General features: G+C 44.7%; 2 protein-coding genes across 9 annotated transcripts in view; one reads left to right on the top strand and one right to left on the bottom strand.

Annotated features, from left to right (window-relative positions):
- The window catches only part of GON4L (gon-4 like), a 53,260-nt gene extending 34,552 nt beyond the window's left edge, over nucleotides 1-18,708 (bottom strand). For 3 of the 6 annotated variants that reach the window (XM_084613226.1, XM_084613229.1, XM_084613230.1), the window contains exons 1-11: nucleotides 18,631-18,703; nucleotides 17,881-18,456; nucleotides 15,342-15,563; nucleotides 13,652-13,848; nucleotides 12,104-12,178; nucleotides 11,684-11,734; nucleotides 11,171-11,221; nucleotides 10,502-10,597; nucleotides 7,440-7,559; nucleotides 5,896-6,066; nucleotides 4,727-4,919 (exon numbers count right to left, since the gene is read on the bottom strand). In XM_084613226.1, the coding sequence (XP_084469352.1) occupies nucleotides 4,727-4,919; nucleotides 5,896-6,066; nucleotides 7,440-7,559; nucleotides 10,502-10,597; nucleotides 11,171-11,221; nucleotides 11,684-11,734; nucleotides 12,104-12,178; nucleotides 13,652-13,848; nucleotides 15,342-15,563; nucleotides 17,881-18,430 (1,726 nt within the window). In that variant the 5' untranslated portion in view covers nucleotides 18,431-18,456; nucleotides 18,631-18,703. Of the gene's footprint in view, nucleotides 1-4,726; nucleotides 4,920-5,895; nucleotides 6,067-7,439; nucleotides 7,560-10,501; nucleotides 10,598-11,170; nucleotides 11,222-11,683; nucleotides 11,735-12,103; nucleotides 12,179-13,651; nucleotides 13,849-15,341; nucleotides 15,564-17,880; nucleotides 18,559-18,630 lie in introns of those variants that run through there. The other 3 variants (XM_084613231.1, XM_084613228.1, XM_084613227.1) reach the window with 3 other exon arrangements.
- SYT11 (synaptotagmin 11) overlaps nucleotides 18,695-23,916 on the top strand; it is a 45,209-nt gene continuing 39,987 nt past the window's right edge. For 2 of the 3 annotated variants that reach the window (XM_084613238.1, XM_084613237.1), the window contains exon 1: nucleotides 19,076-20,174. In XM_084613238.1, coding sequence (XP_084469364.1) covers nucleotides 20,141-20,174 — 34 coding nt within the window. In that variant the 5' untranslated portion in view covers nucleotides 19,076-20,140. Of the gene's footprint in view, nucleotides 18,817-19,075; nucleotides 20,175-23,916 lie in introns of those variants that run through there. The other variant, XM_084613239.1, reaches the window with a different exon arrangement.

Raw genomic sequence — 23,916 nt, 5'->3', positions numbered from 1 at the left:
GGGAGGAGATTCCAGTGTTTCACCACCCTCCTAGTGAAAAAGTTTTTCCTAATAGCCAACCTAAACCTCCCCCACTGCAACTTGAGACCATTACTCCTTGTCCTGTCCTCTTCTACCACTGAGAATAGTCTAGAACCAACCTCTCTGGAACCACCTCTCAGGTAGTTGAAAGCAGCTATCAAATCCCCCCTCATTCTTTTCTTCCGCAGACTAAACAATCCCAATTCCCTCAGCCTCTCCTCATAAGTCATGTGTTCCAGTCCCCTAATCATTTTTGTTGCCCTCCGCTGGATGTTTTCCAATTTTTTCACATCCTTCTTGTAGTGTGGGGCCCAAAACTGGACACAGTACTCCAAATGAGGCCTCACCAATGTTGAATAGAGGGGAATGATCATGTCCCTCGATCTGCTGGCAATGCCCCTACTTATACATCCCAAAATGCCATTGGACTTCTTGCCAACAAGGACACACTGATGACTCATATCCAGCTTCTCGTCCACTGTCACCCTCAAGTCCTTTTCTGCAGAACTGCTGCCTAGCCATTCAGTCCCTAGTCTGTAGCGATGCATGGGATTCTTCCATCCTAAGTGCAGGACTCTGCACTTGTCCTTGTTGAGCCTCATCAGATTTCTTTTGGCCCAATCCTCTAATTTGTCTAGGTCCCTCTGTATCCTATCCCTACTCTCCAGCATATCTACCTGTCCTCCCAGTTTAGTGTCGTCTGCAAACTTATTGAGAGTGCAATCTACGCCATCCTCCAGATCATTAATAAAGATATTGAACAAAACCGGCCCCAGGACCAACCCTTGGGGCACTCCACTTGATACCAGCTGCCAACTAGACATGGAGCCATTGATCACTACCCATTGAGCCCGACAATCTAGCCAGTTTTCTATCCACCTTATAGTCCATTCATCCAGCCCATACTTCTTTAACTTGCTGGCAAGAATACTGTGGGAGACAGTGTCAAAAGCTTTGCTAAAGTCAAGGAACACCACGTTCACTGCTTTCCCCTCATCCACAGAGCCAGTTATCTCGTCATAGAAGGCAATTAGATTAGTCAGGCATGACTTTCCCTTGGTGAATCCATGCTGAGTGTTCCTGATCACTTTCCTCTCCTCTAAGTGCTTCAGAATTGATTCCTTGGGGACCTGCTCCATGATTTTTCCAGGGACTGAGGTGAGGCTGACTGGCCTGTAGCTCCCCGGATCCTCCTTCTTCCCTTTTTTAAAGATGAGCACTACATTAACCTTTTTCCAGTCGCCTGGGACTTCCCGCGATCACCATGAGTTTTCAAAGATAATGGCCAATGGCTCTGCAATCACATCCGCCAACTCCTTTAGCACTATCTGACAAACAAATCCAAGCTTCAGGTTCTCACTGCATAAGTCATTTTAAGATTTCCTCCTGTCCATCCTGGGGCTTTACTCTTCCATTGAAGTCAATGGGAGTTACTCATATAATGTTGTGAAAATGACAAATGTCATTCTGCAATGTATTAACAAGAATGTCATATGCAAGGAACAAGAGGTAATTTTTTCACTCTACTCGGCAATGAGGCCTCAGCTGTAAAACTATGTCCAGTTTTGGGCCCCACACTTTAAGGAAGATGTGGACACACTGGAAAGAGTCCAGGAGAGCAACAAAAATGGTAAGATGTTTAGAAAACATGATCCATGAAGAAGGTATTTTCATGCTCCTTCTAAAAGAGATCAACGTATGTCCCCGTCAGTACCCAGCCCAGGCAAACTAATGATCCAACCAGCAGATCAAATTCAGTGATGCATCCTACTTTGAGCAGGGGGTTGGACTACATGACCTCCTGAGGTCCCTTCCAACCCTGCTATTCTATGATCCTGGGCATGTGCCACTTAAGTCATGTTATGCATATGCTAAGAAGAAGATTCCAGCAACGATTCCAGCCTCTGCTAACATTAGCCTGCTTCAGTAGCCCTTGTTAAATTCAGTTTGCAAACAAAACTAAAACCAAAGCAATTACATTAGTCCTTATGACAGGTTCAATATCTATTCACCTTTCTCAAATGCTCTGTTGAATGAAAGATTCAACTGCATCAGGAAATTCCTCTTTTCTTGTAAGAGGTTCAAGATGTTATCTTAAAGCCTCAGCATTCCAGGGAGTTAAAAAGACTGCAAAAGACACTGAGAATTGGCCTTGATGGCAAAGACGGAGCATTGTACATTGGCAGGGAGGAAGTTGCGGGATATATTCTTTGGAACGTGAAGTAAAGTGGTGGGATGGGTTTATTCCAGAGGCTGGAACCTGTGCTTGTAGGCAAGTATAAATACCAAAAACGCCTTACAGCCACAAACATTACTCCCACCATCTGCCACCACTCCTTTGCAGGTAAAGGTTCCTGGATCCATCATAGCTACGTTAAGTTGGCGCTGGGACCCCCACCTGACCCTGACAAGCCATTGGACGAGCCACTTCATGAATGAACACCACGACCAACCCATGGACTAAGCTTTCCAGCTACTGGGACCTTCACAGCACACCAGAACTTTTTGTGTTCCTGTTTATTGGACTTACATTGGGGGTAGTGTTTTTTGTATGGTTCAGGGGAGGATGTCGACATTGGTATGGTTTACCTAGGGGGTCCTCTCCCTATTCCCAAGTCCAGTACAAGGATAGGAGGGCAATAGCTTCTTGAATTTAACCCGTGCTATCAAACAGGGTGTAAATCGAACGCAGTGTTGGATTTGTATTCATACCCCCACATATTTAGGTCAGGGGGTCCCATTGGTAGGGGTACCTAGCCCCTTAATCGAACACTCCAAACTAAGCTATGGGCAAACACTACATTTAACTGGAATGTTACAATCCAAATATGGTCTATTGATATGGTGGCCCAGGGTAATTATGCTTTATGTGTGTCACGACGTAAGGGCATAGAAAATAGTTTTTGTAGGGAATTTTGTGGGGTGCAAGGACACCACCCAAATCAGCTCTGGTGCGGGAGGCCCCTCTACCTACTCCAGGACCCCGTGGCCAGTCCCCAAGGGGTCTGGCTGGTATTGGTTATGCAATCACACAACCTATACGGTTCTCCCAGCAGGATGGTGTGGTACATGTACCTTAGAGGCTATAGTACCCGCCGTGACAGTACACCAGAACCTGACCTGGGGAGAGATCCGCAATCTAGTATGGAGGGACCGACGAAGTATTCCTTTAAACCCCCTTTCTCAATGGCCCAAAGGCTTTCGCTCCTTTGTGCGTTGGTTTCTGCCACGTTTGGGAGTAAGTGAGCTGGAAAAAGCTATAGTTAACATTTCAGCTGCTTTGGAACTAATGGCAAATGCTACTGCAGATGCTTTATCTGCCCTTCAAATTGAAGTCACCCAGCTATCCCAAACTACATTGCAAAACCGCCTAGCCTTGGATTATCTCCTTGCAAATCAGGGCGGGGTTTGTGCTCTGGTCAACTCAAGCTGTTGTGTATTTGTAAATCAGCACCATAGGGTGGAAACTGACATCCACATCTTCAAGCAACAGGCAGCCCTATTCCACCACATCAGCCTCGACACTACCAGCGCCGGATACCAGGAGGTCTGGGACTGGCTCACCTCATGGCTACCGGATGTGGGGACTTGGGGACGGTGTTTTTTGTATTTACTTTTTTTTTTTCCCTACAGCACCCAGTATTCCCAAGAGGTCTCCCATCCAAGTACTAACCAGGCCGACCCTGCTTAGCTTCCGAGATCAGACGAGATCGGGCGTGTTCAGGGTGGTAATTCATAACATAGCAATTTGTCACAGGTGAGACACTATGAAGCCAGCATAATCAAATAAAAGTCACACAAAAGAGAAGGGCAGCACTGACATTAAACCAACAGCTGACTTCATCCTGGTAGTTATGGAAACGGTCATGTGGAAAGTTTCAGCAATAGTGAAGGCTGAAATGTAAAATACTTCACTCCAGTTTCTGGGATCAGGTTATGTGAACAGCAGCTTCCAAGTTTCCCTTTAATTTCTATTATTAAAAATGTATATTATATATTTGTATTCAAATGATCAATCAGGATCAGAGACCCATTGTACTAAGCACTGTACAAACACACATTAAAGTCAATGTTCTTTCCCTGAAGGGTTTACAATCTAATGAGAAAGGTAGAACAAAGTGCAAGAAAGGAAGCCAGGTTTAGAAAAGACGAAGAAATCTCCAAAATATCTGACACAACAGCATCCACTGTGTTAGTAGCCATTAAAAGATCTCTGTATAAGCAGACTCAGCCAGCCAAAACTTCTCATCTCTAGATCCATTACTAAAGCTCATATTACTGTAGTATCTAGGTGCTGATACAGGCAGTGTGTTGGAGCATGGGGAGGAATATAAAAAAAAAACAATAAAAATAGCAGAGCTAGTTAAACAGGACACTGGAGTATTTATAGTGCAGTTGAAATGCACAACACCCTCATTATTAGTCATGGGCAGCAGTTAGCACACATGCTAGAACGCAAGTCAATGCATGTTTAGCCTTGAAGAGAGGACTGAGCCTAGAACCAATACAACATACATATGTGGAAGGTTAGCAAGGCTGTTGGCATGCAGAACATATCCATGTTACTAACCAAGCTACCAGCTGTACACAAGACTGCTTGGTATAGACAGGAAGAGAAAACTTCAAGCTTCCCACAGAACTTTTAATCAAGGTCAGAGATGAAAATGCCACCAACACCACTAAATAACCGGGTGTTGCTGCATACCTTCGCTCTCCACATCATCATTCATAAGTCCCCCAAGCCACCTTTTCCAGTCTTCATCATCTGCAGTATTTGGGTCATACATGTCTGGTGTGATATCTGGGGCACGGAGCTCAGCCTCCAACTGACCAAGAGGAACATCCTTCAAGGGTCTCTTTGATCGGGTGCGGAAAGCAATGAGGCTATCATCCAGAGACTGAAACATGGAGAGAAAGCACAATGGAATCACAGCCGCCCCATTATTCTTCTAATTTCTTTGATGTCAGGCATTTCAGTGCAGCCAAAAAAAACAAACCTGACACCAAAAAAATCTGATTCTTGCCATAAAAAGATTCATGTTACTTTGTTGTTCCTTTCAAGTGTAACATTTAATTAATCTGTAGATATTACACTAACATCACTTAAAAATATCTTTTCAACCTGCACCTCATTCAAACCTATTGCCTTAAGAGCTTTCTCCCCCTTCAGTATTTTACTCTTTAGTAGTTGGGTTTACCCTGTCCATCCCCACTGCTAAGTTTTCATCACAACAGCTCCTTTCCAAGACAGAAGCCAGAGAGAACAACTTCTACTAGAGTCTGTATCATTGCAGCTCCATAGATTCACTGAAATACAATCATTAACTCACTACATAAGCCTCTTAGGTCTCTTGCTCCCAATTTTACAGTGTACTGCTTCCCTGCTGAGCCACAGGGTCATCTAAAGGGAGCAATTTACACTATCAGCTTAAATTTGGCAAGTGTTACATTTTGTAAAAACAAGATTTATAAAATACAACACCAAAAGAAACATTTCAAACAATGTATAAATTCTAAACACTTTAGAAAGAAACAAACAATCTCCTGCAATGTTTTAAAACCTGAGCAATACAGCACAAAGAATACAAATGTGAAACTGACGGAATTGATTTTCATTTATCCAACCTGAGAGAAATGCAGAGAGTAAGCAAGGGTATAAATAAGGAAAATTAATTGATTTGTATAATTCTCTCACTTTTAAGAATCTTAAAGTGTTAGCAATGTGCTTGATTGCAAAATTATGAAGTTGACAGCATGTAGAGGGACTCAGCAAACAGGGTTTTAGACAGTACAGATCAAACAACCACCTTCCATCAACAATACTGTTATACTTGCACCACAGTGTCATTTTTGTAGCATCCCTAATCGCATTACCTGATAGGAATCCATGCACACTGGGCTGGAGGCCAGTTCCTCATCCACAGCATGCAGCTTCTCCATAAAAGTGCTATCCCTGCTTTGTTTCGGTTTAGGTGGTGGTGGAGGTCCCATGGGAACCACTTCAGCACTAATATGCCTAATAAGGGGTGTAGAAACCTTCTCCACCTAATCAAAAGAAGCCTTCATGTTAAAAATATTTTACTTAGGCCAGTCTCTCCAGGGCAGGGATTGTCTTTTTTCTGCTTGTATAATGCCTTACACAATCAGGTGCTACTGCAATACAAAATAAAACAGGCATCACAGGGGGAAATGGACTCTCCAGATTCTGGTAGACTTGATTTTTAGCAAGCCTAGTGGTGAGAATGTAACTATTCAGAGCTCTGCAGGAGAGGAGAAAATTTCAAAGATTTCAGTCTAATCAGTTCCCAAAATAATCAGCTCTAGAAGCATTTTAACTATATGAGATTAAATTAAATTGGTGATAGGAGACAATGGCAGGGAGAAAGGGAAGGAGAGAAAAATCAGTACATCCACTGTGTTGCCTCTGATCCCATACACTGTGCCACAGGTGAAGGGTTAATAATTTCTTCCGACGAGAAGAGATAAGCAGCACTATATCCTTCCTGTTTACTGCAAGGAGCATTATTAAAAACAGAAAAACTAGGCTATTTGGGGATTGGGGGGTTATGTTGAGGAGTTCCAGGAAGACCTAACTTCTAGAAAAAACAGGCTCAAGAATAAAGTTTTCACTCTTTAGAAGCCAGGGAAAGCCAGACAGACTCTTGCACATAGCACACAGCTTTCTCTGTTCTCATGATCACATATTCCCAACCTACAGTTGCATATGAGGGAATCAGAAAAAATGAAGCTGTTAAAATCATGTTCCTTGCTCATCTCTTGAGCACATCATCCTCCATTTTTTTTAATCCGTCCGCTAACTCTCTTCTTTACACTGAATCAAATGTAAGCTTCTTCTCCTAATCTTCACAGCCCTTTCTGACTTTCTACTTATTCATTATGTATCTCTTATCGCATCACCCACCCCCCCATTCACATTCCTCCACCTGCAATACCATCTTTGGCAGTCCACAGACACCACAAACTTTTGGTACTTTTTTCCACACTACTCCTTATTCATGGAGACTTACCCTGCACTGATGCATAAGGTTGCTAATCTCTCCAAGGCCCAATTCTGTCTCAACGCCTACAAGAAATCACCCAATGTTTAATGGCTCAGCTGAGGTGCAGTTGGAGGAGTAGCGTACATATATGTAACTAGAAAATATATATAAAGTTGCGTATATTTTAACTGTCTCCCTCTCTCTGATTCTTTGTAAACTGCTATTCATACACTATAAGCTCTTTGGGCATGGGTTGCATCCACCTCTTTGTATAGCACCCATAACAATGGGACACAGTCAAATCAGCACCCGAGTACTACCATAATATAAATGTTAACAATCAACATTTATTATGGGTTTCTCACTGGTGACTTAGAATGAAAGACTGAAGCTATTTCAGAAAGATGTGAACTGTACCTCAGATAGGGTTGCTCCCTCTTCATCTGTCTCTATCATATCTGATGATCGCCTTGTCCTAGACCGCTTTGCTCCCCGAGGAGAAGAGGCAGTGCTCTCAACATCACTTTCCAACAAGCTCTATAGAACAACAGAACAGCAAAACACAGTCAAGTAATTTTGCAATCACTAACATCTTTTTCATAAATGATCTGGAGAAAGGGGTAAACAGTGAGATGGCAAAGTTTGCAGATGATACTAAACTGCTCAAGATAGTTAAGACCAAAGCAGACTGAAGAACTTCAAAAAGATCTCACAAACTAAGTGACTGGGCAACAAAATGGCAAATGAAATTTAATGTGGATAAATATAAAGTAATGTACATTGGAAAAAATAACCCCAATTATACATACAATATGATGGGGGCTAATTTAGCTACAACAAATCAGGAGAAAGATCTTGGGAGTCATCGTGGATAGTTCTCTGAAGAAGTCCATGCAGTGTGCAGCGGCAGTCAAAAAAGCAAACAGGATGTTAAGAATCATTAAAAAAGGGATAGAGAATAAGACAGAGAATATCTTATTGCCCTTCTATAAATCCATGGTACGCCCACATCTTGAATACTGCATACAGCTGCGGTCCCCTCATCTCAAAAAAGATATACTGGCATTAGAAAAGGTTCAAAAAAGGGCAACTAAAATGATTAGGGGTTTGGAACGTGTCCCATATGAGGAGAGATTAAAGAGGCTAGGACTTTTCAGCTTGGAAAAGAGGAGACTAAGGGGGGATATGATAGAGGTATATAAAATCATGAGTGGTGTGGAGAAAGTGAAGAAGGAAAAGTTATTTACTTGTTCCCATAATAGAAGAACTAGGGGCCACCAAATGAAATTAATGGGTAGCAGATTTAAAACAAATAAAAGGAAGTTATTCTTCACTCAGCGCACAGTCAACCTGTGGAACTCCTTGCCTGAGGAGGTTGTGAAGGCTAGGACTATAACAGGGTTTAAAAGAGAACTGGATAAATTCATGCAGGTTAAGTCCATTAATGGCTGTTAGCCAGGATGGATAAGGAATGGTGTCCCTAGCCTCTGTTTGTCAGAGGGTGGAGATGGATGGCAGGAGAGAGATCACTTGATCATTACCTGTTAGGTTCACTCCCTCTGGGACACCTGGCATTGGCCACTGAAGGTAGACAGGATACTGGGCTGGATGGACCTTTGGTCTGACCCATTATGGCCGTTCTTATGTTCCAGTATACCCTTTTATCAACTAATATCTCATTCCAGTGATTTTCTTTTAACATAATGAAGTTAAAGTCTCAGTATACTATGAAGGAAAGAATGAACTAAAACCAGTAGGATAATCTTTCAGGGTGGACACCAAGGGCAGACCTTTTTTCTGCTGTGGAAGAACCTCCCTTACACCTAATAGCCCACTGGTTAGAGCGCTCACCTGGAATGTGGGAGACCTGGTTCAAATCCCCACTCTGCCTGAGAGGAGTGGGGAATTGAATCTAGGTCTCCCACCTCCAAGATGAGGGCCCTAAACATGGATTTATGGGGTATTCAATCTCTCCTGTTGCAGCTTCTCCATTTTGCATAAAATACTTAAACATTCATTGAAGCAGGGACATGAACCTTAGAAAAAGGTTGGAGGAGTGAGGTTCTGGAACAGCCTCCCAACAGGAGTTGTTAGGGCACACACCTTTAGTTAGTTTTAAGAGATCTGGGTAAATGTACATGTGGGATTGTATGATGGGGCTGTTTGTGATGATGGCAGATAGGGCTCAGCACTCGAGGGTCCCTTCTGGTTTCTACCTATCTGATGTTCCTAAAAAGCTCATGCTTCAGGAGTGAAGCTGTTCACTTGCAAGAGTCAGAAAGGGATTCCAGAATATACTGGAGTGGGGGTTGGTTTGTTTGTCTTCTTCCTGTGAAGCATCAGAGATAGCCGCAGATAGGACATTGGACAGGGTGGGCCAGTGCTCTAAGGTGGTACTAAGAATTCTTTCTCAGATGTTTGCCAGGTTGGTTCTTGCTCACAGGATCTAACTGATTGCTATATGTGAGATCAGGAACAAATTTTCACCCAGGTCAGACTGACAGGAACCTCAGGGTTTTTTTTGCCTTCCTTTACAGCATGGGGTGCGAGTCACTTGCCAGGATTACCCTGGGTATATCTCACATAACCACAGGTGAGCTTCAGTCCCTCCTAGTCTCTGCCTGTGGGACGTAACAGTTCAGTCTCCTAAGGGTTAGAATATCTGGATCCAATTTCTGTTGTGGGATTTAGTGTGCAGGTGCTGGGTGGTATTGGTTGTCTGTGATATACAGGAAGTCAGACTGAATGACCTGGTGGTCCCTTCCAGCCTTAAATTCTACGATTCTATTAACCCGACTCTCCTACATCCCAGGGCAGTGCCCTAACCACTGGGTTAGAGCGTAATGCTTGCTCTCTCTAGGGCCCAGTGAATATTTAAACATTTTCTGCAAACTAGAAAAGCTTCAACAGGAGAGACCCCCTCCACAGAATAACTGATGCCCAAGTGATTAGGGCACTCACTCAAGACATGAAAAAGCTGGGTTCAAGTTGCAGATCCTCTCAGGCAGAATGGGGATTTGAACTGAGGTCTCCCACATCCTGGATGAGGGCTCTAACCACTGAGCTATTGGACTAAAAGGGCCGGGGGAGGGAGGGGGGAGAGAAGAGTAGGAGAGAAACAACCTTCAACTCAGTTTTGTGCAGGACCTAATCCAGGAGGTGTGCTTTAAGGCAGCCTCTGAGAACACATACCAGATTGGACCCTCTAGGCACCATAGGTGGAGGAACACCCAGTTTGAAGATTCTGCTAGGACCTAGGTATGAGCTAGGCATCAGGACTTAAGTGGCTGTGCACATGCCCGCAGGCAGATTTTTAGGTACCTAGGGACTTTATCAGCAGCAACTCAGACACCTACACAATTAGAGAGCAGCTGAGCGGAGATTTTGAATATCTATATTTTGGATTTGGGTGCCTAAAGTGGTTGTTTGGCACTTAAATCCCTTTGTGGATATAATCAGAGGTGTTCAGCCATATTTACCTCTTCAGCAGTCTCATCCTCATCCTCATCCTCAGGCTGGTATTCCTCATCAGATGAATCATCTTCTTCAAGGGGAATGTCCACAAACTGAGGAGGCTGCAGTGAGACCAAGGGAAATAAGAACTTTACAGGTTTAAGCTAAAAGTTTTACGGTTTCAAATGTCCATACCTCAGGACATGTCTGGAGAAGCTCAGAGAAGGAGCCAAAATAAGGAGGATGGGGAACTGAATCCAAGTAAGGCTTGTGGAATGGGTGGATTCAGAGGTGCAAGGACAGGCCCAATTTACAATATTAAAAAGCCACTGAATGAGCTCACAGCATCTCATATTGCACATACCTAGTCTATGAAACCACATGCTTCTAGCACTGATACACTCACTTGTTGCACCGTAACTAAAATTAGACTGTCAACTCTTTGGGGTAGGCAGTGCCCAGCCCTCAGTGGGGTCTCTGGGCAGTACCACAATACACATCATAAAACATTGAAGAGGAAAACAAGCTACAGGTCAGAGAAGGGACAGTCAGAGAGAAACATAAGGCCAAGATGTGAGCCCAAAGTGAATCAGATGAGTATATTCACTGAAGGTTTTTGCATAGAGACGCAAATCTGCTTGCAACAGACTCTGCAGACAGAGGAAACAGCACAGATTCACCTTTCAGTTGCTAACCTTGATCTCATTAGCCTTCTTAATTGGAGAAATATTCCATGCAGGGATTACCTAATGAAAATAAAACGATTATTAATAATCCGTGTAACATCAGATTTCATAGTGTTAAAACAAAGGACCATCTGTGTTTTGTGATCCTATTTCCCAAATTACCCAAGTAACATCAGACTTTAAAACATATGCTTTCAAAGCCGCTCAGATTTGTGCATCAGGCAACAATTCTCTCCTATATTAGATACTCTCAGTTCACTGTGTGCACTTTACCCACATAACTCTCTCCAACTTTGATCTGGTACATTTCTGTTAATCTCTAAGGAATCCCTATTTTCCTTATTTAAGATCACTACAAATATGGACACATGCATACACTTCACCTTGTAACGTCTTTTAGGCTTATGAATAGTTCACAAAAAGCATCCTCAGTCTACAGTTCCTATTGCCTCTAGAGGCCAGAAAAGCATCTTCTGTCCTTTCCCAAACCAATGGGAAAAAAAAAGCAAATGACATACTCACCACTCCTTTCTCCACAACTTCCTTCAGTTTAGAGCGAGTCATTTTTGGCTCCTAAAAGAGTTAAAAAGAAAGCACGCTCTTAAATATACATTTTTCACCAGTCTCTCTTTATGGAAAATTTCTTTGTTTCTTGTTGCTAACAACATCACCTCTCTGACATGGTGGGCATGACATCTGTGCGCTAAACCTTATACATGATGATTCTTTTTAGCAGTTAGGTTCCAACAGAGCAGTTAGTGTCTCAAGCTGTCTATACATATTGCAATACAAGTTCTCCCATGATCCTACTGTTAGCCTATTCTCTCCCCACATCCGAATGTTAGCAAGATTCATCAGTCAGAGCAGCGTCTGAAGGAACCATGCATATGGATAGATAGCAATGGGGCGGGGAGGAAGGAGAGGGAGAAGCTTTTTACTCACAAACATGGGCATGTCTTCTGTCTCACTGATGGCTGCTTTCATCATGGCAACCACATGCTCATTTGTGATCACTTCCTGCAGGAACATAAAAATTGGCTTCAAGTCTCCTTTTTTATTTTTGTTGTGAAAGAGTCTGACCTCAGCTCAAAATAATCTTGGAAATGTGGTAGGAGGTGGAAAGAGGACAAGAAAATATTAAGTGCTCCTCTGATGATAAAGTACAGGTCATGCATTACATGCAACGATTCTGCAGAATGAACCTATCAAACTTTCTCAATGCTATTAGGAGAGAACACAGCGCAGTCTATACACACATCAGTTTCATCAGCTCTGTTCTTCTCACATAATGTAAAATCCCGTAATTTGGTGGTTGTAAGAACATGAGAAAAAGCTACTGTGGGGCAGCACTGGAGAATTTGCATCTTAAAACATACATTCACACGAGTGAGACTGAGAATATGATATCTATTCCACTGTACTCCTGCTCCAGGGCAAGTTTAATGCTACATTTCAGAGCACAATGATTACTAGAGAAGAGATACACAAAAAACAAAACTGAAAAACAAAGAGAGCTTATAGAAAGTAAAAGTTGAGGAGATAAGACTAGTTCAGAGACTCTGGCTCCTGAATCCAAATATTGTAACTAGATTGCCAGCATGGGGCGCTCTGGGAAGGAAATGACCCCATCAGCGCCAGGCTGTAGATGAAGGTAAACTTATTGCTTTCTGACATTTACATAGTAATGACGTGAATATGCCTGAAACAGAAGCAGTGGCAGTCACTTGTCACTATAGAGGGAATGGACAAAGAACAAATTCCTGTGACCATCAGGCATGGAACATTATTAGAATGCAAAGAAAAAGCTTAAAATAAATAGCATAATTTATTATTTTGAAAACAGCATTGGTGTTCCCTAGGCTCAGTTCAGGGATGACTGGAATCTGACAAGTGCTTCACTACAGAATTAGCTGGCTCAAGTTTTGAACTAGGTCGCTAAGCAGATGTGGATTTTCTCTCCACTACAATTCATTCCCATGTGGAAATTGAGTGATAGGATAAAAATATAAAAAAACAGGAGGGGGCCTTTGTCACTATGTACACTGCATTTCCATTAACAGTCCCACCAGAATTCCTGAAGTCCTTTACCAAGAAACCCAGTCCTCTCAGAAAATATGAGGTTTGTGCATTTCCAGTCTATGTCCTCTCATCCCATCTTAATAGCTTGTGCCTTTGTCCTGGGCTTCTCAGGTGTGGTACAACCAGTTGCAAAAGATCATGCTACAGGAAGTAAAAGATTAACATCTGCGAGTGACAATGTAAGTGACCCAGTTCTGGATCAATTCCACCTATAACAATAGATAGCTCTCGTTTTACAGTCCATCACAGGAGACAGACTAGTCTGTGAATCATTACTATGCTTACCCCGTTTATAAAATCCTGCACAATTCTATAGGCTAACCTCAGCCTAGCCAGCACTTTGCCAGTAAGATACTCAGAGTCTATTCCTTTTCTTAGTACTGACATACATCTCCACTTCACCCCACTCACATGGAGGATATTTCGCACATTGACGACGGTCAAGTTGTGCTGTTTCGCTCCATCTTCTAAGGTGCGATCAAGCATGTCATCTAGTTTGATGTCACAAGCCAAGGACGCCTCCTCTTCTTGGCCTCTCTCTTCACGTTTACGTTTGGTTGCCTTCCTCCTCTTCTTCCTCCTCTCACTTTCATCTCCATCTTGCTCCTCTGCAGATTACCAATAAACAATTCAGTTTCAAAATACAAGACAACCTCCCACTCAGACAGTGGGACTCTTCAAAAGCTAGAATGCAGCAGACATTAACAGGTCTCATCTGCTTTCCACCTACTGATCATGAATAGGAACCATGAGTCACTAAAACACTGGTGTTTTGACCGGCTCCTATGCAGGTTATAACTAGTGCGGGGGGTCAGGAGGCGTCAAACTCACTCTTCGGGAGAAAGATGGATTCCATCTTAGTGACAGTATGTGGGCTGCAACATAAATTTATAACCACATACAACCCGTAATCCACAGCGGACTCAGGCAGACAAGAGTGAACTGATCCTTCACATCCACGAGAGCTAGGAACACATTTTTCAAATGGAAGACTAAGATATGGAAGAATCTGAACTAATCAGAGTCCACATATACATTAAGCTAGGTATTAGACATTTATGCTCTAGTGACTTTACAGAGCTGCCATACTAGCCACCTTCCCTCCTCCTGAAGGAGTTGCCATGAAGCAATCATGCAGTCAGGCTGCAAATCAGAAAAATCCTGGATCCCAATAGGACCAGTGGGTTAGAAAACTTATCAAGCCTAAGTGTATTGCTGACTCAGGAGAAGAGAAGAGCAGCATCCAAGCTCTTCTCTTAGGATGCCAGTGTTTGGGCAATAAGTGACAGACCACCATAGGGATCAACTCCAGTTTGTTTCAGAACATGCTCCTCACTGGGCCCCTGAGGCTTAGTCAGTTACTGAATTACAGTGCAGAAGTTTAATATATCATTCAGAATTGCTGAACCCAAAGGCTGGATTCCTACACCAGTTTTGTGCTTCCTTTCCAGAGAATTTCTAGTTGTACTGTCACCATGTGTTAAGGAAAAGTTAGCACATGTGACTCCATTTTGGTTTGGGGCCCACCATTGTTTAAATGCCAGCACATCATACACCAGGAGGAGTGATCCTGAGATACTGAATCCCTGTGAAAATCCTCCTCCTTGTCTCCAGCCTGCCTTGACTCCCAGTATCTGTTTTTTGTCAGTCTCTAACTCCCTGTCTCTTGGCCTTGATGTGAGGCCTCCCATCCTGATAATAAAGGTTACTGATGCATGGCTTTAGGACCATGCTGTGTAATTAACATACTGGTATAGCATGAGGAATGCACCAAGCAGGGATAGGTGGTAGATAAGACAAGGGTTCGTTTATTGGCTAAGGTTTCCGATGCACGAGGGCAACATGCTTTGCTAAAAAGTATGTAACCTTTGTATAATTTGTATTAGGGTCCCCCCATGGCTAGCAGGGGGGCACCACGCTCGAGCGTAATAAACTTAGTGTCTTTTGGGAACTCTGCAATTGTGGACTTTGTTTCTGTGCCTCAGCCTAGATTCGAACTGTGCATGTCCTATAAGGTGTAATTCGCAGCATTGGTGTGCGTGTCCTACAAGGTGTAATTCGTAACACCATGTCACAGGTTCTCCTCCTGCATGACACTTACCCAGTGGAATAAACAGCCCAACGTCCTCAGTTTCCTCATCAGTCTGCTGCAGCTGCTCCCCAATTTTGGTGTTTTTTAGTGACTTGATCGTGGCAGGAGCTTTAATTGGCAGCAGCAAGGAACTTCTCACTTGGGCCACTTGTTTTGGCGAGTGGTTGTCAGCTGGATGGGAGTGTCTCTGCAAAATTACTTCTACCTCTGTATGCAATTTAGGAGATTTCCCTGCAAACAGTATATATTAGGGTCATTTTGTTCACAGGGATTCTCCCCAGTTAGCTTTTCCTCTTTTGCACAAACCTATGATCCAAATACAGTAGGGATTCCATAAACCCTACAACAATACAGGTCTCATGCATTCACTATTCAAAGCTTGTGAACTTCAGAAAAATGGATCACCTAGGCTTCTGATGCTGCCTCATCACTTCTACCAGTCATTCAAAAAAGTCATTCACCATATAAGTTGAACAAGTAATAAGTGCTTTTGCTACCTCCTGGATTTCAATCACAAGCGTTCAGATATATTAGAAATCACAAAAACTCCTTTAAATACATAGGTCATATAAAGAAAAGGAGTACTTGTGGCACCTTAGAGACTAACAAATTTATAATAAATCATATAGTGTCAGGAAAAAATGATGGTGTGAACAAGCTGACAAATTAGCATTTTGCTTATATCATAGTTTCTTTATGCGTCCTATGATACACTGTGGTGCTAAGGTTTCTCCTGCCACTTGATGTCACAAAACCCAAGTGCTGTAATAAATCTGTATAAAGTTATAAACTTGCATTACAGCCTAGGGAGGGTATTGCTAGAGATTGTGGTGGCTTCCCATTACAAGCTCTAACAAGATGGACCTAATCTTTCACCTGTGTGAAAGAATGCTATTCTGAGAATGAAAATATAGGCTGACAATTTACGCACAGACCACCAATAGCATGAAATGTCTGAAAGGACGTTTGGTTACACTTTGATCAGTTTTTACACATATCTAGCCAAATCTTTAATCTTTAAAAGTAATGCAAGGATGATTACTTAGCTAGTAAGCAGTGTAGTTGTAGCCATGTCGGTCCCAGGATATTAGAGATACAAGCTTGTCTCTCCACCAGCAGAAGTTTGTCCACTAAAAAATATTACCTCACCCACCTTGTCTCTCTATTTAGCTAATATTTAGACAGCACTTTCAAGATGCAGATATTTGTTTTAAGGACAAACTTAAACAATACAAAATATTTTACACTGTACATTACCTATGAAACTTACTGGTGCAAGATAGGTTTAGAGTAGCAGCCGTGTTAGTCTGTATCGCAAAAAGAACAGGAGTACTTGTGGCACCTTGGAGAACTAACAAATTTATTAGAGCATAAGCTTTCGTGGGCTACAGCCCACTTCATCGGATGCATAGGATGGAACATATAGTAAGAAGAGGCAGATAGACAGATAGATACACACACACACAGAAGGTGGAAGTTGCCATACAAACTGTAAGAGGCTAATTAATTAGGATGAGCTATTATCAGGAGGAGAAAAAAAAAACTTTTGTAGTGATAATCAAGATGTCCCATTTAGGGAGTTGACAAGAAGGTGTGAGGATACTTAACATAGGGAAATAGATTCAATATGTGTAATAACTCAGCAGGTTATAGCCTCTTACAGTTTGTATGACAACTTCCACCTTCTCTCTCTGTGTGCGTGTGTCTCTTCTTACTATATGTTCCATTCTATGCATCCGATGAAGTGAGCTGTAGCTCACAAAAGCTTATGCTCAAATAAATTTGTTCGTCTCTAAGGTGCCACAAGTACTCCTTTTCTTTTTGCAGATACAGACTAACACGGCTGCTACTCTGAAACCTATCAGAATAAAGTAATGCTTACTCTAGTCCAGTATCCTGTCTCCAACAATGGCAGATACCCATGTTTCAGAAGCAGATGCAAGAACTCCTGTAATGGAATAACCTGCCCAAACAAGAAGTTTCTTCCTAATCCCTCAGTAGATGGCTGGCTTACGCCTAAAGCACCATTGTTTATATCCCTTCTAAAAGAAACTGTTTATTGTACCGAATATAACTCTGGATGTTCTTATCCCCATAAACTCTGGACTGCAATAATATCTAATGTCAATAAATTCCCTGGATTAAATGTTGTGTGAAACAGTTATTTCCTTTCATATTTTAAATGTGTTGTCCTTTCAATTTTATTAAATAATATCTTATTCTCTCTGAGTTTCTAATTCTTTGTTTTTTTGGTCTTTCTTCTGAAGATTTTCTGCCTGGACAAAACAAGAAAGTGGCTCTAAGAGCTAAATTATAGTCTTCTTCCTGACAAACACCACCACTCCAAGAACTCACAAAGCATGTGGACCACCACACGCCTGTAACAACAGCTTAAATTCAAGAGTTTATATTTCAGCAGGGCTGAAAATCAGACCCAACATTCTATGAAGCAGAGACCTAATCCCTTTTTGTTTGTAAAATACCTCGTGTGCTTATGCTGCTGTGTAAATAATGACAGCAGCAAGCAAGCCATATCAAATTAATTTACCTTCTGCAGTGAATTCTTGATCCTTACCCTGCTCAAGAAATTCAGTTGCGGACGCAGTTTCTTTTGTGTTCTGTTGACCTTCACCACTGTCCTGACTGAGATCTGATCTATGCTTCACTGTGATTCTTTTCCCACTCCTCAGGAAATTGTCCACTGGTTCTTTCCAAGCCCTTTGGCTACATGCCTCGGAGGTCCCTTTTCCTGGGATTACGTTTCCCTTAAAGGCTCCACCATCAGTGGCTTCCAAAAAGGGCAAATCCTCATCCAGTGTGACAGTAGTGCTTGCAGAACATGCAGGCTGTGCACCAGGCTTGTCGGCAGCTGACACAGGCTGAGTATCTGTGATTTTGCTCACTAGCCAGTGCTTTGATACAGAGTCTCTGAGCTCCTCAGCGTGACTAGCATTAGAAGACTCCAGTTTAACAGACTCTGCATCTGAGAGGAGAGCTACACCCTCCTTGTGATAGCTCAAGTCGACGGAAGGACTCTGGGGCTCCACAGCAACAGCTCTTCTCTTCTTGCAGGGCAACATCTTCAACGAGTGCGACATTCTGCTACCAATCCCCCAGCTCCACCCTAAAAGGACAAGAGCAATTTCTTACCACAGCAGAGACCGGGCCCTCCCCCCTAGCTAAACCCACGACAACCCCTCCCGGACGGCCCGGCCTCAGCGGTCAGACCCAGGAGCCCGCCTGGCGGTGCGCCCGGTTTACAAGAGCAGGAATCTGAGCGTCCCACAAGGCCACGAACCGGGAAGCCGTAAGCCCCACGCCGACCAGACTCTTCAGCCCCATCTTCCCGTCCCGCTTGCCGCCGCTTCCTCCAACGGGAAACGGAAATTACGTCCGGGCTCCCGTGTGGAGAGCAGCGCGCGCCGGCACCGCCATGTTTGTTTGGGAGCAAAGGAAAACGAGCCGCCATGGTTCCGGGCGGAAGGTAAGTGGGGCGCTGCCATGATTGTGCCGGGCATAGGGGCGGGGGCGAAAGTATGACCGCCAACTTTATGGGGGAGGGGGAGAAAAGGGGAGCCGCCACAAGTGCTACAGAGCGAGCTGGGGTCGCTGCCCTGGTTCTTGGGTACGTATCTGAGACCCCCGCCATGTTAGTTTGGTGAAGAGACGGTGGGGCCCCGCCCCCTTCCTAGGGGGCAGAGCTGAGGGGCCGCCATGTTTGTTGTTTTCCGTCTCTGCGCCGCTATGGGAGCGTCTCCTGCGGAGACTTAGTCCCTCTGCCCCACGCGTGCGTCGTGTGTGAACAGAACAGGCCGGAATCCAGAGAGCCGGAATCAGAGGCTGGAACATCTGCCTCGGGCAGGCCGTGTGCGTTACACCCAAGAGGCTTTTGGGAGCCTGCTCGGGTGCGGCTCGCAGGCGACGGTGAATTGGCCCTTACAGCCTCTGCGTCACCGAGCGACTGTCTTGCCCGAACTCACACAGCGGGAGCCTGGAGCGGAGCAGGCCTCTCCCAAAGCCCAGGCCAGTGCGCTGACCTAACCCTTCTTCACTTTGTCTTAAGTCCTCGATCTCTTGAGGTCTCTTTCGCATACACACACCCTCCACCCGCCCACTCTCTCTTTGGCTGTTAGATCGGATTCATTGCGTAGTAGGGTCATTGCCCTCAGTTTGCTGCAACTGGAATGATCCGGTTTGGGACATGTCCCCTTCCAGCTCCGCGAGAAAGATATACCCTTACAACACCCCGTGCAAGATAACACACAGGGAGGGATGCACCGCTTCCTTAGCCCAGCGCAGAAGCGCGCCCTGGATGCACAGACCACCACCCTAATGTGGGATAAACCAACTCCCTACCCCCTCCAGCCCTACTGCAGTATATAAACAGCGCCACCCCAGTGTGGGGTAGACCACCTCCCAAGCCCTGCGCCGGCTGTACACCCAGTGTGGGATACCCTGTCTCCCTGCCCCGCTTGCCGGTGGAATACACTCCTCCACCTCGCAACCCTAGTGCTGGATACGCCCGCCTGCTGCCAATGTGGGTACTGTAGGGTAAGCGAATCCACTGCCCACCCCGTCACTGTCCGGTGGTGGCGTCGGCGTTTGGGCGGAGTTTCCTCTTCGGGTGACATTGGAGAGGGGCGGAGCCTAATCCCCAGATCGGTCTTTGTGGGCGGAGACTGTGCTGCATCAGGGCCAGTCGGCAGCTTCTGCATCCCAGGCTCGGAGCATCCTCAGGGCGGAGGCCGGTACCGCGGGAGCCCAGCGAACAGGATCCCGCACCCCGACTGCATCCGTTCATCTGCACCATGGCTGAGATCGCCAGTGTCCGACCCGGTTTAGGTGAGTGGAGCTAGGTCACCGGGTCCTACCCAGCTCCTGTCGAGACCAGGCCGTGCCCAGCGCCTCCCCTCCCCCATCGAGACCGTGTCGTGCCGTGCCCTCCCAGCCCCATCGAGACTGTGCCGTGCCCAGTGACATGCCCGTGCATCCCAGCGGCCGTGCCCAGCGCCACCCCCCTGCCAATCGCGATTGAGCCGTGTCCACCACTTTCCTCATTCCGTATACCGGGCCATACCCAGCAATAGCACCCCTCTCAGCATGCCTAGGTCTTAACCTCCCCTCTAGAGCAACACGATCAGTGTCCACCTCCGGCAGTCTGGGTCGGTGCCAGGGACTCGCCCAGGCCGATGCGAGGGGCAAAGATGCTGCGAAACGCTCTGCCAGATACCGAGAATGTAGACTCCGCGTGTGGGAATAGGAAAACGGGGCGGGGGCGAGTCCCTGCTGCCCTCCCATCGGACGGGGTGCTGTGGGCAGAGTTCTTGTTACTCCCTGTCGGGGCGGGTTGCAGTGGTTAGGGGCCCCTTTGCTCCCCGTTTTGGGTGGGTAGAATGCAGTGAAGGGAGCTGTCTCCCTACGGCTGTGGTGGGGAGGAGTGGGTCAGGGTCTCTCTCCGCTTCGGGGCACAGCATCAGCACTGAGATAGCTAGCGAGGGAGGCTGGGACTGAAGCTGGCGCTGCCTTTCGGCCTGATCTCCATCCCCAGGAGTTGTGGAGGAGCAGGTGCGGGGAGCCTGAGCTGCAGCTGCAGCTATGGAGCCGCTGCTGCCTAATGGCTTCGAGCGGGATGACGTGATGTCTATTCCGGGCCAGGCAGCGCCCCGGCCTCTGGCTGGAGCCTTTGTTCACGATTCCCTGGGGGGAGAGACTGCTCCGAGGGGGCTGCCGCAGCAACACAGCTCCCGGTCCAGAAGCAGGTTCTAGCTCTTAGACGAAGCTGGATAGATGGAACATTTTTTCTGCACTATGTACCTGGATGCGGGCAGGGCGGTTCTGGGGGAATCTAAGCAGTGTCCCCAGAACTGAAGAGAGCGGCTCCCCATCTCATATACTCTCCTTCCTCACTCTGGAACAGCCAGGTTGCCAGTCTCCCCAACCCCTCTGTTTCTTATCAGGCTGAAATACCTTCTGCTCAGATCAGTCTGTTAATTGTGTGGGTCTGGAGAGATGCTTTGAGGCTGTAGCCCTGGGAATGAGGGGCCCTGCTTTGGGGGCAGGGACACATTGTGTTTTAAGAAGCTGTTTAATTCATTTAGTGACAGGTTTCAGAGTAACAGCCGTGTTAGTCTGTATTTGCAAAAAGAAAAGGAGTACTTGTGGCACCTTAGAGACTAACCAATTTATTTGAGCATAAGCTTTCGTGCGCTACAGCTCAAGTGTAAAATAGGCTGAAATTGTGCCTACTCAGTAAAAAGAAAAGGAGTACTTGTGGCACCTTAGAGACTAACAAATTTATTTGAGCATAAGCTTTCGTGAGCTAAAGTTCACTTCATAGGATGCATGCAGTAGAAAACACAGTGGGGAGATTTTATATACAGAGAGAACATGAAACAATGGGTGTTACCATACACACTCTAAGAGAGTGATCAGGTAAGGTGAGCTATTACCAGCGGGGGGGGGATGGAGGGGGAACCTTTTGTAGTGATAATCAAGGTGGGCCATTTCCAGCAGTTGACAAGAACAGTTGCGGGGTGGGGTGGGGGAATAAACATGCGGAAGTAGTTTTACTTTGTGTAATGATACATCCACTCCCAGTAAAACCTCTCCAACGCATCATCAAGGATTTACAACCTATCCTGAAGGATGACCCATCACTCTCACAGATCTTGGGAGACAAGCCAGTCCTTGCTTACAGACAGCCCCCCAACCTGAAGCAAATACTCACCAGCAACCACACACCACACAACAAAAACACTAACCCAGGAACCTATCCTTGCAACAAAGCCCATTGCCAACTGTGTCCACATATCTATTCAGGGGACACCATCATAGGGCCTAATCACATCAGCCACATTATCAGAGGCTCGTTCACCTGCACATCTACCAATGTGATCTATGCCATCATGTGCCAGCAATGCCCCTCTGCCATGTACATTGGCCAAACTGGACAGTCTCTACGTAAAAGAATAAATGGACGTCAAGAATTATAACATTCAAAAACCAGTCGGAGAACACTTCAATCTCTTTGGTCACTTGATTACAGACCTAAAAGTGGCAATTCTTCAACAAAAAAACTTCAAAAACAGACTCCAATGAGAGACTGCTGAATTGGAATTAATTTGAAAACTGGACACAATTAACTTAGGCTTGAATAAAGACTGGGAGTGGATGGGTCATTACACAAAGTAAAACTATTTCCCCATGTTTATTTGCCCCACACACACACACACTCTTCCTCACACGTTCTTGTCAACTGCTGGAAATGGCCCACCTTGATTATCACTACCAAAGATCGTCCCCCCCCACCCGCCCATGCTGGTAATAGCTTACCTTACCTGATCACTCTTGTTACAGTGTGTATGGTAACACCCATTGTTTCATGTTCTCTGTGTATATAAAATCTTCCCACTGTATTTTCTACTGCATGCATCCGATGAAGTGAGCTTTAGCTCACGAAAGCTTATGCTCAAATAAATTTGTTAGTCTCTAAGGTGCCACAAGTACTCCTTTTCTTTTTGCAGATACAGACTAACACAGCTGCTACTCTGATGCCTACTCAGTGTTATTGTCTGGTGCACAATGTACCATATACTGGAGTCTGTGGCTGCATAATAGGATAGCTGTTGATCCCCTGGGTCACCAACAAAAATGTTCTCCTGACTTTCTTAATGAGCGACATTTTAAATAAAGGAAATTTTAGCAATTACTTTTAAGACCTCAGGACTTGCCTACAGAGCAAATGATGAGGGGAAAACAGCAGGTGAATATGTGGGTTTCTCAGGAATACAACCTGCTCCCCCTCTCTTTCCTCTAAATCTCAATCTTGCTTTTTAGGCCACTCTTCAATGAGGTCTCATGGTTAAAAAAATGGTTGCTGCATTTCCTTTTTATTCTCAGGTGTTATATAAAACGCTGACAGACACACACACACCATTTCTTATGGTAAGCACACAATGTATCTATTTATATTTACAACCTGTGCAAATCACTGTGGAATCTAGGTGCTGCATACTAGCAGTTTCACCACTGATAATTAGTACACTATTGCAGCTTCTTTAAGGACCCCCCACCCAATATTATTAAAAACAAAGAAAATTAAAAGTGACATATTCTGTCTTTTAATTATTTTAAATATTTACAGAGTGAAATTTCACTTTCATGGGGCCCTTATTTTAAATTAGTACTAGTATGGTGCTAACAGAGTACTGGGAGCTTTATAACAAGGATGAAGACAAAATCCCTGCCCCATACAACTTATTCACTAAAGATAATGTTTAATTCTTGCTGTATAAAGTTGCAAACTGTCTAATAATCACTATATGCAGTGTCATTGTAGCCGTGTGTGTCCCAGGTTATTAAAGACACAGTGGGTGAGGTAATATCTTTTATTGGACCAACTTCTTTTGGTGACAGAGACAAGCCCTTAAGCTTACACAGAGTTTTTCTTTAGGTCTGGGAAATTTACTCAAGAGTGTAGGGTGGAACAGATGCTAAACAATCTGTTTCACCTTATATTAGCTGTGATGCTCTAAGTTTCCCAGACCTGAAGAAAAGATCTGTGTAAGCTCAAAAGCTTGTCTCT

The sequence above is a fragment of the Lepidochelys olivacea genome (assembly GCF_965140295.1).
Source record: "Lepidochelys olivacea isolate rLepOli2 genome assembly, chromosome: 24".
NCBI lineage: Eukaryota > Metazoa > Chordata > Testudines > Cheloniidae > Lepidochelys > Lepidochelys olivacea.
Note: the sequence above shows the minus strand (reverse complement) of the source record. Positions and strands in the feature narration are given on the sequence as shown.